General features: G+C 46.9%; 1 protein-coding gene across 3 annotated transcripts in view; it reads left to right on the top strand.

The window, feature by feature from the left end:
* Positions 1–12385: 12385 nt before the first annotated feature.
* The window catches only part of ADAMTS9 (ADAM metallopeptidase with thrombospondin type 1 motif 9), a 78971-nt gene continuing 75710 nt past the window's right edge, over positions 12386–15646 (top strand). For all 3 annotated transcript variants that reach the window (XR_004061102.1, XM_030956489.1, XM_030956488.1), the window contains exons 1-3: positions 12386–12650; positions 12749–13137; positions 14329–14491. Coding sequence is in view for 2 of the 3 variants with exons in the window: in XM_030956489.1 (XP_030812349.1) it covers positions 12557–12650; positions 12749–13137; positions 14329–14491 (646 nt within the window). In the remaining variant the exon portion in view is untranslated. The remainder of the gene's footprint in view (positions 12651–12748; positions 13138–14328; positions 14492–15646) is intronic.

The raw sequence follows: 15646 nt of genomic DNA, 5'->3' as shown, positions 1-15646 counted from the left end.
ATCAGAGATGGGCTCTGTTGGACATGCTGGAAGCTTCCAGCAGCTTCTCACAGAACCTTCCCCTGTGGCCCTCTCCCGCTACCAAAAAATCAGGCAGTGCCAAATCAACACAGTGAATTTCTCCCAGTAAGACCCAATCACTGGGTAAAGATGTTCCTCGTAAGGAGGTGTCCTAGCCAAAATGGCTAGAAGTTATTCTGATCAATAACAGAGCTACTCTTTATGCATTTTTGTGGATGTGTGAGGTTTTTACCCACTAGTAACACGTACAGGTATAGTTCATTTTAGCACAGAAGCACTAAATAATTAATTAATCACCACCATTCTCCTTGGACGTGTTCAGTTGCTGCTTGTTGTGAACATCCCATAGGCTCTGAGGGATTGTTTCTGCGCAGCCAGTGGCTGTTACCCTGGCAAGCAAGTGTTCACCCACTGTTTAGAAATCTAATTTTCTTTTCTGGTATGTGAAAAATTGCATGGCATTCTTGTCACAAAATTCCTTTTCTAGTTTTCCTGTGCTTGGCGCTTTCACAATTCTCTTTGGCACAGCAATTATTATTGTACCAGCTGCAAGGCTTGCAAAAGGTAATCATAATGAAACCTTGGTAGGCGTCTTGTGAAATGCCAACACTGGTGTGTATGGGCCCCTCCAGAGCTTTTATTATAGCTTTTGCTAATTCATTTGGGTATGCATGTGAAGATTTTTATGTCATTTACCTCATGTCCTATATCTAAGTGAACTGCCATAATTATTTACCTATGAACCATAATTTTTTATCTAGAAAAGTGTAGTTTGTGGCTGGTGTTTTGGGATGAACTTCTGCTCAGTGTGTTCTTTGAATAGCTTGGTACCTCAGTTGAATGACGCAGGTTTTAGTTTTGTACATCACTAAAAGAAAGCAAACTTTAAAAACACTGTTAATGAGAACTAGCTCTGCATTTCAACAACAGTTTTAGTTATTTTCAAATTATTTCTTTTACTATATTGTCATTTCAAATTTAATTTTTTGTAGCTATGTTTCAAGTATAGAGGCTATATTTATATTTTTAATATAGGTTTACATATCCTTTTATTCACGGAGATCTTAAAACTTGAATTTGCTTTTGTATTTCTTCCATTTATATTGATAAAATATCATACACTAAGTAATTCCTATACCCATTACATATGATTTGTCATCCTTACTTCCTCAGGCTATTTTCAACTTTCAGCTACTGCTAATCCATGACCTTAGTGCTTTTGTCTCCAGGTCTGAATTATATAAGTATTACGGAACAAGGATTGAAATTAACTCCTCTTGACTTTTTTGTACAATAACAGTCAGCTGATTAGCTTTTCTATTTCCACTAACTTGAATAATAGAGCAAATTTAATTACTTTTTTTAAATTATTAATTATTTAATTATTTTTTTCAATGTGGGAAGGCCATTTATTAAATATTTCTAAAGGGAAAGTGGAAATGAAAGAAAATAGTGACGGTCTGCATTTCTGGGTGTCCAGAATTGCTGCCAAGCACACAGAAAGACATCTGAAGCAGGAATGTACCCTGCATTCTGCAGTGCCCACTGCAATGGCAATTGAATAAAATCTGCTGAGACAAAAAAGAAAAAACAAAAAGCACTTTGGTCACAGAGCTGAAATGGAAAAGCAGCAGCTATTAAAAGGAACTTTTGTAGTGTGTCTCCTCAAACTCTGTCTCCTTCCATGAGACTCAAAAGCAGAACACCTGCAGAATGTCAGGTTTCCTTTAGGATGCAGGAGAGCAGCATCACACGGCATGGCCATGTCTCCAATAGGCTGGGCAGTTTGCTGCTGCTCCTGTTCCAGACAAGCTGGTTGATTCTCACTTGAAATGCTATCTCTAAGCTGCTTTTGTTCAATTGCTTACTTTTCTGAAAGGTTATAATCAAAAGGCCATACTTCAGGAATAATTTGGCTCCCTTGTATGATGCTGGTTTCCAAGTGGCATACAAATAAGGGGTCACATTTTCCAAAGAGAGTGCTGCCCCACCATCAGTGCTGTGAGAAATCTGCTTTGCAGCTCCATGGCTGAATTTAGGGGGAAGCATTGCTGACAGGCTGAGTCAGTGGCCCAAATTCTTCTCCCTTTATCCATATAACCACATGAAAATTGTTTCTCCTATCCACAGAATGTGCATGAATAATTTGCTTGGCATGGGACTGGAGCTAACTAGCACAATAAATGCTTTTGTAAGCTCCATATGTCCCTTGCCTTGGAGCTTTTCAGATGACACAAAACCCTGGTACTGTGACTAAAATGAGAAAAGCCTGGGCAATGACTTCAGAAGCAATTGGGAGTGACCTAAAGCTCATAACGGATTCTTGGCTTCAATGATATTGAATCAGGTCCATCAGACTTACAAGTTACATCCAGACCTTATTGAGATCCTGGAATGACCCCTGCAGTCTGCAGAGATGGGTTTTTAAACCCTGCAAGGGGGTCTGAATTTCCAAACTTCAGAAACACCAGACTCTTTAACTGTACTTTTTGGAATAAGTTCAAGAAACGAGTGCACACACGTTGCCTATCCCTCTCCTTCTCTTTGCACTCACCATTCTTGGTGTTGGAGAGTTCAGTAACGGAAGTGTAAACCTTCTGTTTACATCTACAAACAAGATAAGGTACAAATTGCTGCAATACAAACTTCCTTGCTCTGGCCCTTCGCTGACCTCAGCTATAAATGACAAGGACCCCTCTTTCTCACAGTTGCAGGAGTCTCCAGTCTCTGGGGCAAAGTTTAAACCAGCAAATGTGCTTACAAAATCTTCTGTGTGAATTTTTCTGACTGCTGTGCTGGTCACACACTGCTCAGGGCCAGGGGCTCATGCCTGTGACCTGAGGGACAGATGCAGCTGGACCTACATTTGGAGGGTGCCCCAGACACCTCCAGCTGCAGGGCGAGCCTGGGTGCATTTGCACCCATTTCCTGAAGTCAAGGAGCAAGCTACAAGCACTTCTGCTGAAGGGCTTGGATAGAGAAGGCCATGCTTGTACCACATTTTAGACCTACAAGAAACATCCATGTCACTGTATCTCACGCTTCAAGTCTTCTCCTGGAAGCTGAGTCAAATAAACTGGTTGCAAAATATCCGAGATTATGCCAAGTAAACGCAAGAATAATTAGATTTAAAAGCTCCTCATGCATTGTCTTATTTTTGTAGATTTCAATGGGTGCAGAAAGAAGAGCTGCCAATAACACAAAAGCTGTTCTAGGCACAGGAACCAAATTCCTTGGTGACCAGGACAGATGACACATGGCCTGAGGGAACAACACAAGAAGAGGTCTGGGGCATGAGAAAAATCTTATGGAGTGGGGCAGAAAAGGGAACTTCTGCACCTGGCAGCTGTAACTATATCTCCACACCCTGAGAGATGTCACAGCCACTGGCAGTCACACACACACCTCATTGAGACTATGGTGGGTATTCCTAATCGGAATTGTTAACTTGGGATCTCCACAGCCATGTTTGTCTGGGTGGTGGAAGTGGAAACTAAACCATCATGTGTGGTACCAACATCAGACCATAGAGCAGTGCAAGGCTGGGCTTTTGAACACCAGCACTGCATTTGCACAAGGGCGAGAGTTACATTGATGTTTGTGTGTCCCCAGGCAGGGCTTGTGTCCCTCTCCTCCTGGAGCAGCTCAGTAGAGGAGCACAAGGACATCACCTCTGGCATGGGTCACCCAACAGCAGATCCCTGGAAGATGGTCTGGTGCTCAGGCAAGGCCCTGCAAGCTTTCCTGTTCCTGCCCCATCACCACTGAACGCTCACCATTGATGTGCCCTGGAGAGAGTGTGAAATGGCTCAAAGAGGGTCAGGTCAGTTCTTGTGTGTTTAAGCAATGCAGAAACTCCTCTTTTCCTTGTGCTGTGCAGTGGATTGCAGGAGAGTGACACAGGGATATCTGCAAGAGAGAAGGGCCACAGGGATGGTTCTTTGTCACTGCTGTTAATGATGCTGCAGAGAGGTGGTGACACTGGATCTCTCACAATGCTTTCAGCATTAGCATGTCAGCTTCTGAGAAGTGCCAGCTCCTGGCCCAGAGGCCTGTTTTCTATACATAATGGTATCCAATGCAATTAGATACTGCTGCCCTAAACCACATGGTTTTATATATGTATAACCAGGGCTACAAAGTTCCATTTTCACTGTTCACAGGAGTTAACTGATGCACAGAATCAAACAGGATAGCATGTTTGTTTTTATGTGCCCAGTTCTACTTGTGTTTGGGGGAAGTTGCTCTTTTGGCTCTCCATGTGTTTCACAAGCTATGACAGGTCTAGGAGTCTCAGCCATGGGTGAGCATCTCCCTGTCCTGCTGTTGGAGGAACACAAATATCCAATTTGTTGGTAGATGAAATGGCTCAGATTTGGACAATTATCTGTTTTGACTATGGGTTTTGTCCTCCAAAGAACTATGTGCTGGAACCTCCTATGAAAACAGCAGAGAGAAAGAATGCTGCTGGTGTGTATGAGATTTCTCCTCCCTTCAACAAATGCTATTCTTAGCTGGCTGGCTGGTGTGGAGTGACGCATTAACTGAGTGTGATAAGGCAGGGGAATGCCAATACGGGCCCCATTTTCAGCCCTGTGTTTGCTCTGACATTAGACAATGGGGTCTTGGTCCCCTGGGAGGCCCTGATGTGTCAAAACAATGTCAGTTAAGTCAACAAATATCCTTGTGTTACAGTCATTTCCAAATAGTGCTTTCTAAAAATTTCGAATGGAAAGGTTAGGCATATTTAAGAATTAAGATGATAAAATATGGGGAGACAACATAGAAACAGCTGGCTTACAAACATGAGCCTGATGCCCATCATCAGCATTTGTTAATGTTATTTATGTTGTAATGCTTATGAGAAAGTTGAAAGGTCTGAAAAACACAACATGGATATCTCAGCATCCATGTGTAGGGTACGAAATTACCCCCTTAGCAGAGCTGCCACACCTCCAGACATACAAGGTGTGTTGCCCACATGCACATCTCCTCAGGTCTGCCATGCACCTGCAGGTGATGAGGAGCCCCAGCAGGGCCACAGTTCTCAGGTAGGTCCAAATCCTTTAGATAATTTTTGGTAATACTTCTGCCTGGGAAAGAATATGGGAGGTCAATTCCTGGTGTCATTGAATTGAGATGTTATGGGTAATAGTGCTATAATCCTTACTGCCAAATGATCACACCTGGATTTAGAAGCAAGTTGCATGTATTAAAGCAACATAGAGATTACTGACAGGCTGTTTATTTCTACTGGCATCCTTATGGCTCCTGTCCCAGTTTATCCCTCCTTGCATGCAAAAGACATACAAAAGGCTCAGTTGAAAAGTCTTGGGAATTTTGAGGGCTGTTCTTGTGTGCTTAGAGGTGACAAAATTAGCTGCTTAATTCATTGGCTGAAAACAGATTAAAAGTAACACCTACTTGTGCTATGAATAATTCATAAGTGAAAGAAAGTGCTGCAGGATAGTATTTGGGATGAAAACTGCACAACAGTAGTCTCACAAGTCAATTTGCTGCCTATAAAGGAAGGGGTTTCTGTCGGCTGCCCTCTCTTCAGGAAAAAAAAAACCTACTCCTCTTAACATTGTCTGCATTTGGAAACAGCCTACATTTTAGGTAATTAAAACTGATGTTCCTGACAAACATTTGCCTCCAAAGAAATGGTCTATTGTAAACGTAAACTCTCAAGATCCTTCCAGGCATACCAGCAGACTGTCTCCTAAAAATTCTTCCCAAGCCATCTGGTGCCTTATCTTTGTAGCCAAGCCATACAATAACTTTAAAAGAGGATTGTTGCTCGCAGGGTTTAGTCTCAGGACTACAGATTCTCTTGGAAGTATCCCAGTTCACTCTGAACCCCTTAGACAGGCAGCTCTGGTTGTGTGAATTCTCCACTACTTTTAATCAAGACCCAAAATGTGCAGCTGTGGTTCTCTGGGGAGATCCCCTCTTCCTGTGGTTTGCAAAGGGAATGAAGGAGTTACAGGGAGAAGCTGGAGATTTCCAAACAGAGATTTACACTCCATTAATTCTCTCTCCAGCATCCCAGCCAGTGTGGCATGACATGAATGTGGTTAAGAAGGCTGCAGCCAATTCACATCATTCTTGTAGCTCTCCTCACACCTGTGAGGGGAAAGGATAGATTCCAGGTTTGCTCCTAGACAACCTTTGCCATCAAAAAAAAACCAAAAAGATATTTTGTGAGTGAAAAGGCATGAAGGCATACAGCAGAGGTGGTTGTTGGAAACAGCTGGGAAGAAAAAGACAATTTTGTTTCAGCTTTGCAGATCACCCAAAGTTTGCTCTCCCTGCACCCTGCTACTTTTGTGCCTGCTTTTTAACATCTCACCTAAACTCCATCTTCTAAGAAACTGAATTCTTAGTGTTAAGTCCCCTATTTTGATTACAAAAGCAGAGCCTGATAGTGAAGTTAAGCAGCAAAGCCAAGGCTGCAGGTACCTGACAACAAAGCAGTAGCTGAGGCACAAACCAGAGTGGGGATCCTGTGTTAGGCATGCCAGCTGCTCAGGCAGCGACAGCCATTGTGAGAAACAGCGCAGGGTGTGCAGCTGAAAATAGAATTTGTTCACCACTCCTTCATCCAGGGCAAACACAGCATAGTTGGGGAGAGACCAAATCCCTTTTTGGATTTTGTCCTGTGTTTATGTGCTGAATCTTCGACGCTAAGCATTTCTAGTCTGTTCCTTATCAATGCTGCTTCCAGAGGAAAGGAGGAAACTGGGTGCAAGGGTATAGGAGCACCTATAAGAAGAGAGCTGTTTCCTCAACATATCCTGCAAGTTGGGGGTCAATGGCTGTGGTCTGTTGCACATTCTGGCTGTGGTAATGATGTGGTACCAGCAGTGCTGCAAAGCGAGGGGCAGCCGTTAGATTATCTTCTCCCTCCCTGTGCCCATGTGTTCTGGAAACCCTCAGCTATCTGAAAAGAATTTTAAAACACCCCAGTTTTAGTACTGCAACTTAGACAGCACAGACATTTTTCTAAGTTAAGAAAGAAATGGTTTTTTTCAACCTGTTGCGTCTTGGTAAAGAAATAGTGGATGTTATATATGCTTGTCAGGTGGATATTAATGAGCAAGATGTGATGCTGTAAAATAGCTCCTGGAAATGACAGATTCTGCACTTGTCCAAGTCAGTGGAAGTTTTGATGATGAGTTTTGACAGGCACTGGATTAGGCCTAAAACATTCCCAGCTTTTTGGCCATTGACAATTTTTTTGACAGTTTTATAACCAGCAGAGACTTCCTACCACAATACAAATGCAACAACACTGTAAAGACTTCCCCCAGGGAGACGTCTTTGCTTTTAGCTGGGTACCTTGTTACACCCCAAGGGAAATCAAACAGTGTAGGGAAAAAGAACTTGATATCTGTAATGTTGCTTAGCTTTTTCCCTGCTCTACTGGATATTTGTATTTTGTTATCTCTGGAGACAATCTGCTATTTGGGAAAAGAATGAAAACAACTCTATTTTAGGAGGGTTTTACAGTTTAATGATCCCTGCACTGAAATATTACATTATACACTTAGACTGCATACAAGATGGAGAGGGAGGGTGGAACTACCGTGAGGTCAGAGCTCCATGACCCCATGTTCTTTGCCAAATCAATCATTTCAGCCTTCTTTTCATAAGGTGATGGTGACACCTCACAGAGCTGTTATGATAATTTGTTTATATAACAAAAGTACATGGCTTGAGGCATAAAGCTTTTTGTACCTGTATAATTTCCAACATTCCCAGGTTGCTTTTTGGTGTGGGATTACAGAACATCTGCTCTGTTTAGTCCTCCTAGTATTACTGTTAATGTTTTGGCAAAGGCACCTGAAACATAGCATAGATGCACAAGTACATAATATCAAAAGTCATGCAGAGTGTACTCAAAAGATAAACTAATATAATGTTTAGCTTTATGAGGCTTAATTTGCACAAAAATGGGAAGATTCAGAATTGAGTGTTTCTTAGCTACTTTAGGACCTCTCCCAGGTTTACCTGTAGTAAAAAGGGAGATGGGATCTATAACTGCTTTTTAGGCCAAAGGAACTGCCAGGCTGCAGCAAGACTCAGAAGCACTTTCCACATGGCAGATGAGAGGTATAAGGAAAAGGAACAGTGTGTGAACAGTCAGCAGCAATGCTGGGAGCAGGGGAGGGGCAAGCTGGAACCAGCAGTTTCAAGTGGAGAGCCTAAAGGGATCATTATGTCCATCTGTGCTGACCTGAAGATGAAAATCCCACACATTTGCAGTGTCTACGTGGGCTTTGCTGTTCCTCCCACCCAGTCCCTAGTTCCTACTCATGTATCTGTTTCCCAGGGTCAAAGTTGTTTCTGAGGCAAGCTGAAGGCCAGTTTCCTTGCATGTGAGTGGAGCAGTGGAACACACTTGTTTGTGTTCCCTCCTTCACCTTCTGTTCCCAAATGGTGATTCCCTACCAGGCAAAGAGTAGGGATGACATCTGCAAGGACAAGGCTATACTGCATTTCCACTGTGCCCCACCTTGCACCTATGTGCAGAGCAAGCAATGGCTCCCACAGAACATGGCTCCTGCTGCAATGCACTGGCTGGGAAGATGTTTGAGTTGCACAGTTTGACCCAGGACCAAAATGAAGGATGTTTGTGTATTATTGCCCTGGGTAACCTTGAATTAGTCACCTCAATGTGCACATCTCAGTGTTCAGGAGAGTGGGATGGCACTGATGGCACTGCAGCATCCTGGGACATCATTTTACATCTCCCTCAGCCAATGGCCCTAAAGTGGGGATCAGGATATGGGCCTACAGAGGGCAAGCTGTGACAGTGATAGCAGTGCTGTGCTGGCATTGCTGGAATAGCAGGGAGCACTTCCCAGCCTCCTATGGTCAGAGGAGCAAACTCCTGAACAACCCAGTGGTTCAGACCTTGATGGCAGCAGCACACTACATGGGGTAAGAAGAGAACCCCAGGGAGGAATCAGGAGCTTAAAGGACTACAGTAGATGAGTGTATTTAAATCCTTTTAACGAGGACCAAAAGGAGTTGGCTTGGCACAGATAAGTTTGAAAATTAAATATACACCAAGAACTTGCAAGTTTCAGTCCCTCCAAACAAATCTGAAAGACTTACAAAACTTAAAAATCCAGCTTTGACACAACTGCTGAAAATGTCTTTTAAAGAGAAGCCTCTATGAGAGCTTCCAAAACAAAGAGAAAGGCAGCCCAGAGTGGTATCCTTGTTACCAGCATCAGCAGATGAATGAGAGAGGCAGGAGAGCGTGGTCAGCTGTTTGAAGGGAATGAAATCTTTCACTTTCTGACCACACAGATTAGACAGGACAAGCATTAGCTGTTTCAGATATCTTGTAGCATTGAGGAGCAACCATCAAATGGAAACTGTCTGCCTTGTGGGATAATCGTTGGGCAAGCAAGAGGGTGCAGCAGATAAAGGAAGATGATGCTTACCCAGAAAGGCTGAGCCACAAAGAACAAAGATTAGTACAGCCTCACCTATAGTGAAAATTAAATGGTAACAAGGGGGAAAAGAAGTGTAAAAACCTCAGGAAATCTGGGTTCCTCAAGAACCCAGTAGTGTGCACTACTTTAATTTTTTACTGAAATTTTGCTGCTGTAATCAAGTTCTGATTTTGTAGTTTATAGAAGAGGCATTTGCAGCTCAAGTTCTGCAGTATTTACATAAACAAATTCTCAGTATTTTAAGGGGATCTTTTCATGGGTAGGTATGGGCTCTTAAGTCTTGCTTTTGACTGGGTGAGGACTTGGAGTCCGCACAATTACCACACCGTAAGTATTAACAGATCCTTCCTAATAGGAAAGTTATTTGAATTTAAGATTGCAGCTTAGTTTCTCTAAACTCCACATAATCTATGTACTTAGAGTACAGCTTTCATTCTGCACTTACTAATCTCCAGCTGTAAAGATTCAAAATGCCACACAACATACAACTTGTGCATATTGATGGAAATGGCTCTGGAAGTCATGCCATGCTGCATGGAATGCATAAATGTATGTTTAGTGACATGGCAAAGCCAGGGTTTGGTCCTGGGAGGCTTCAGACCACTCCCAACTCTGCCCCATTATGGAGTCCCATGAGTTGGATCCCCTTTTCTGAATGATAAATTTGTGTTTCTTGCCTTCCTTCAGGTTGGTGGTTTCAGAACAGTGGGTGGGGCTGTGAGGATGCTCCACAAAACAACCTGGCTCCATTCAGCTCAGTGCCAAAAAGGAGAGTTCTACCCAAACAAGTCACAGGTATGTGCTGTCACTTCTCAGCCTCTACCAGCTCCTGAGCTCCATCAAACCTCACCCCAGAGCCAAATTGGTTTTGTACTGGTCACCTTGCAGAAAACTAAGGAGAAAAAACTCCAAAGCTCTGATAGGTCTTCCTGTGACAGTGAGCTGAACAGAAGCAAGGCAGCTCTCACTAGTGGTATGGGGGGTGCTAAGGCTCAGAGTGGTGGGATGTGAGATGTTTGTGAAATGGGGATGCCCCGGGGCACTCTGCAGCCTAGATAAACCAGACCTGTTTCCAACACCATGCTGATCAGAGGCCTGAGAGCTGCACCCCTCTTTCGCAGACACTAGCAGGACTAGCTCCACGTAAGCCTCCTCCCCTCCCCTCTGACTCAGCCTTAATGCTATGCTCAGCTTTTCACCTCCCCTTCCTCAGGCAACTCGGTTCACTTTTTCTCACTCCCTTTTTGCTGATCAGCTGCTCAATATTGCTCCACACACCCAAATGGCAGCATAGGATCTCCCTGGCACTCCTGGGGAATGTGTCCACACCCACCTGAGTTTGGGATACAGCCTACCCTTCCTTCTCCCACCATGACTTCTGGAGCATTATCCCAAGCTCAAGCACTCTGTGTATCTCTCTCTGTGAAGACTGAAAGCTTTGGGGTACATGTGGACATTGTAGGAAGGTGGTTAGGGCTCAGGGTGCTCTGCAAGCACTGCAGCTCAGGGAGACACGGGTGAGTTATCTCTCGGTAAGTATCTGAGATTTTAATTAAATCTGGTTTATAAGAGTGGGCACAATGCCATGCAGGGAGGTTATGTGCCATTACACCTTGCCCTAAGGATGGGCTGACTTGGTCTCCACAATCCTGGAGATTCCTGCACTGTCGAGGCTCTGCCTCCCACCCCTGCAACCCTGGCCAGCCAGTACCAGGGTTGAAGATGCACGGCTTTGCAGGTGATGCTTTATTTACTCTGACTTTTACATTCATCATACAAAATTAATAATTGACTCCTAATAGCTGAGGTTTGTAGCACTTCACCAGTTGTTTTGAAGACTCAGGAGGTACCATTTTGCCCAGAAGTGGATTCTGAATTGATTTTTATTTTAAAACTTTCCCTTTCTGCAGCAAATACCAACATTTCTGTGCCTTGTCCCAAAGCTGAGTGAAGAATGCAACGAACTTAGACATTTTCTATGGAAGTGCAAACTGAACTTCCAAACTTCTCATTTGCCTTGCTTATGGGTTTTAAAAGTTTAAAAACTTTTTAAACCAAGGCTGGGGGTTTTGATTTGAGGAGGGGGTAGAAGACAACGCTGAACTACATTTAGCTCTAAAGGTTGTCTTAAATTTTTATAGAGACCTTTCAAACTGTAAAACAAAATCAACTCAGATTTGGATATAATCTTCTTTTTCCCTCAGGGTGCCTGAAACGTGCACAACACAAATCTCATCCTGAACAAAAGTTGCTTGAATTGCCTCTTATCTGAGAAATGCATAAGAAAACAACTGCTGTAAGAAGTGCCACACAGGGGATTCTTCAACTGCTGGTCCACTTCTTCAAGCTGCCTTGGGAAAAAAAAAAGGGAAAACGTTAATTACGTAAGAAAACCCATCTCTCCTCCCAGTGAGCGACAAAGGGACTCATCCCCACCAGGTCCCTGGCAGAGCAGGCAGCTGCCGGTGCCGCTCTGCCTGGGCTACTTTGGGATTTTAAAGCCTTTTGGATGGAGCCGGCGGGGAGCGGGCGCCGATCCCGGGTGTACGAAGCCGTGGCTCGGACTCTCCCCGCCCGCTCCAGCGATGGTTTTCTTGACCAAAACCTGCGACTTCGGCTCTCGCCGGCAAAGAAAAAAGAAAGTGTCATTGGAAGGGGGGGAGCAGAGGGCGGTCTTGATCTATGGAGCCCGCCCCTTTTTAAACAGAGAGTCCCGGCAGCTCTCGTCCACCAGCCCGACGGGGGGAGAGGCGGAAAGCGAGGGAGAGCAGGCAGGCAGGCGGGCGGGCGGGCGGCTCCCCCGTCCCGGCCCGTCGGTCCCGACCCCGGCCCGTCCGCCCCCGCGCACCATGCGCGGCCCCCGGCGCCCCGCGCGCCGCCGGCCCGCCCGCCCCTAACGCCGCCCGGCTCCTGCGCCTTCCCGCGGCAGCGCTCCGGGGGCCGGGAGGGGGGCCGCAAGAAAGGAGAAGAGAGGAAAAAAAAATTAAAAGAGGGAAAAGGAGGAAAAAGGAGGAGAAGAAGCGGAGGCGGGGAAAGCTGCTCCTCCGAGGACAGCGCGCAGCACCATGCAGCTGGCGCCGCTGGCGCTGGCACTCACCACGCTCTTCATCGACGGCTGGAGGACGGCAGCGAGGAGGCAGAAGCTGCACCCCAGGCAAGGTAAGGGGGTGCTCGGGGAGGGCCTAGGGGAGTGCTGCGCTGCCGCCCCCCGGGGCCGCGGGGCTCGGCCACTTCACTCAGCGTCTGTCCCCTCGCAGCCCAGCTGCTGGAGAAGCTCAGCGAGTACGAGATCGTGACTCCTACCCGAGTGAATGAGTTCGGTGAGCCCTTCCCCACCGATGTCCACTTCAGGCGGCGCCGGCGGAGCACCAGTGCTGCCCCCGACGCCTGGACGGCGGCCGCCGCCGGCTCCCCGAAGGCACACTACAGGCTGTCCGCCTTCGGGCAGCAGTTCCTCTTCAACCTGACGGCCAGCTCGGCCTTCATCGCCCCGCTCTTCACCGTCAGCCTTCTGGGAGAGCCCGCCGCAGACCAACGGCGCCTCTACGCCGAGGCGGCCGACGCCGATGTGAAGCACTGCTTCTACCGGGGGCACGTCAACGCCCGCCCTCGGCTCACCGCCGTTATCAGCCTCTGCTCCGGGATGGTGAGACCCCCGCCCCGCTGAGGGCCAGGGGCGGAAGGAGGGAGGAGGAGGAGGAGGAGGAGGAGGAGGAGCGGGGCGCGGGAGGGTGGGCGGGCAGAGCGATGGCGCCCGCCCCTTCCCCTGACGGCGGCGGGCGGCTCCGGCCCACCCCGGCCGGGGCTTGCTGCCGCGCGGCTCTTCGTCCCTCGGGTTCCGAGGTGCGCCGCTCATGCTCTGCGGATTTTTAGGGCAAAAATGCCACCCACCGACACCCGGAGGGGCGGTCTGTGGGCCAGACCCAGGCACGGAGCCTGCCTGCCCCTGGGGGTGCCGGGGTGCCGGTGAGGGATGGCTGCGGGCTTACCACCGGCGCTGGCCCCGGAGCCACCCAGCACCCCGGGACCAGGGGCATGTCCCGGTCCTTGGTACCCCAGCTGGGTGCCCTTCGGTGCAGGGATGTTGGCACCGGGATGCGCAGAAGCTCCTAAAAGGGCTGACTCTTCTGTCTGTCCTGGTGCCTTTCAGTCCCACGGGATGCCAATCCCAGGGGCTCCCCGGAGGTTTCTGCTGGCTTCATTCAGTCCCGCGATTCTTCTGGGTGCATGTGTTCACCTAGGCTTGGGCACATGTGTATGTGGCTTCCCTCCCAGGTACTGACCATGGATACCAGTATGGGATGGCTGCAGAATGTTTTGTCTCTGATATTTTTTTATTTACCCACCAAATACGTGCATTCATAGTTGTATGCAACTAGGAACGTTGATGTCTCCTTGTAAGCAGGGATTTCACTAGCTGGACACCTTCCTCTGGTCCTTATATGTGGGTTAAAAGCCTGTCTCAGGGAAATGTGCTGTGTGAAACCAGCACATGATGGGGTTGCACTGGGGCCTCCAGCTCACAGCAGCACCATCACCCTTTGGCTTGATGAACATCCCTGGCATAAGGACAGGGTCTGGCAGACATGCCTCTCTCATGCTCCCTGCCTGTGGGTTGGTAATTAGCCCTCTGTAAGCACCAGTGGGATGGCTGTGCAGCCCAGGGTGAGTGCAAGGAGTGTGACCAAAGCTGGAACTCCAGCCACTGCCTTCACAGGGGTTACCATAGAACTAGGCACACCTCCCTCATTAACTGCTTGCTTTGTGGGGTAGTGCTGCTAGGTGGCTTGTCATCGCACACAGCTGACCTCCTCTTCCTCTCTCTGGACCCTCTCAGCTAGGCACATTCAAGTCTGATGATGGGGACTATTTTGTAGAGCCACTCCTATCACTTGAGGAGCAGGAGTATGAAGAAGAGCACAATAAACCACATCTTGTCTACCGACACCGGACACCTCCCACCAACTCTTCAGGGGACTGGCAGACTTGCAATACTCCAGGTACTCATTTTCTTACTGCCTCAGATGACTTGATACTTGGAAGTGCTATTTGCAGTTAAAAGGCAGTAGGTTTGGGGGGGAAAAAAAGAGATGTGGAGTTGAGAGACCCCTCTAGAAATGGTGCTGTGAGTGCTGGGACTGGGCTCGTGGTGGTAACGCTGTCCTGGAGAGATGTGGTACACCCAGAGGTGCTTTCTAGGAATTGGTTATGAGGAAGTTGCGGTCAGAAAAAAAGTTTCCCTTTGATTCCTGAGGTAAAGCTGGCAAGAGAGCTTTCCATCTATCTTGCCTTAAGTATCCTGTGAGCCCTTAAACTTGTTTTCTGTTCTATCCTACATGTAATTCCCAGCCATCCTAATCTGATATACTCTCTGTCTGATACTCTGTCCTTTAAATTATATCTGTCTTAGTCTTGCTGTGCTCCTGGTCTTCTTTCCCCAAATCTAGCTGTGAGTTGCCTCATTTCTTTCTAGTGGAAATGAGGAAGTTCTAACACCAACCCTGACAGTTCTTAGTAATTGCTTTTCCATGGTTCATTTTCAAAGGCTTTTTTTCTCCTCATAGCCCTTCCTCCACCAGCACCATCTCCCTGACCTCCTCACTCCCTCTTTCTAGTCCTTGCACATATGAAAGAGCACAGACCTTTTTTTCCCCCTCTTCATGTACCTTGGTGAGCAATAGCCTTGTTCCTACTGTCCCTATTATCTACAGTGGCCTCCTGCTGCTCTCTGCTTCCTTGACTGCCTGATGTTCACAACTAATCCTCCCCTTTGGCAGCAAATACCTCAGTTTTCTCTGATGAAGCTTATTCCTTTGGTCTCCTCTTTCACCTGCTGTTTTGCCCTTGTCCTTTGGCCTGCAACTAGATCTACAGGAACTTTAAAACCTAAACAGAGTAGGCCTTGACTGAGTTCCCTTGTGGGCTGCAAGCTGCTCATATGCTGCAAAGTAGGCGGAGTTGCTCAGGAAGTAAAGGTACCACTGGAGAAGTATGGTGCCCCAATTAGGCTGCAATTAGCACACGTTACTTGTTTGGCACCCATGACTGTGGGTCTGGCTGTGCTGTTGAGCTGTCAGTCTGTTCAGCTTGCACTAATCATGCTGAGTCCAAAGATGCTCTGATACTCTGTGACCAGCCAGAGCAACATGTGTTTC

Source organism: Camarhynchus parvulus, chromosome 12 (genome assembly GCF_901933205.1).
Source record: "Camarhynchus parvulus chromosome 12, STF_HiC, whole genome shotgun sequence".
NCBI classification, from domain to species: domain Eukaryota; kingdom Metazoa; phylum Chordata; class Aves; order Passeriformes; family Thraupidae; genus Camarhynchus; species Camarhynchus parvulus.
The sequence above is the reverse complement of the archived record's forward strand: the minus strand, read 5'-3'. Positions and strand labels throughout refer to the sequence as shown.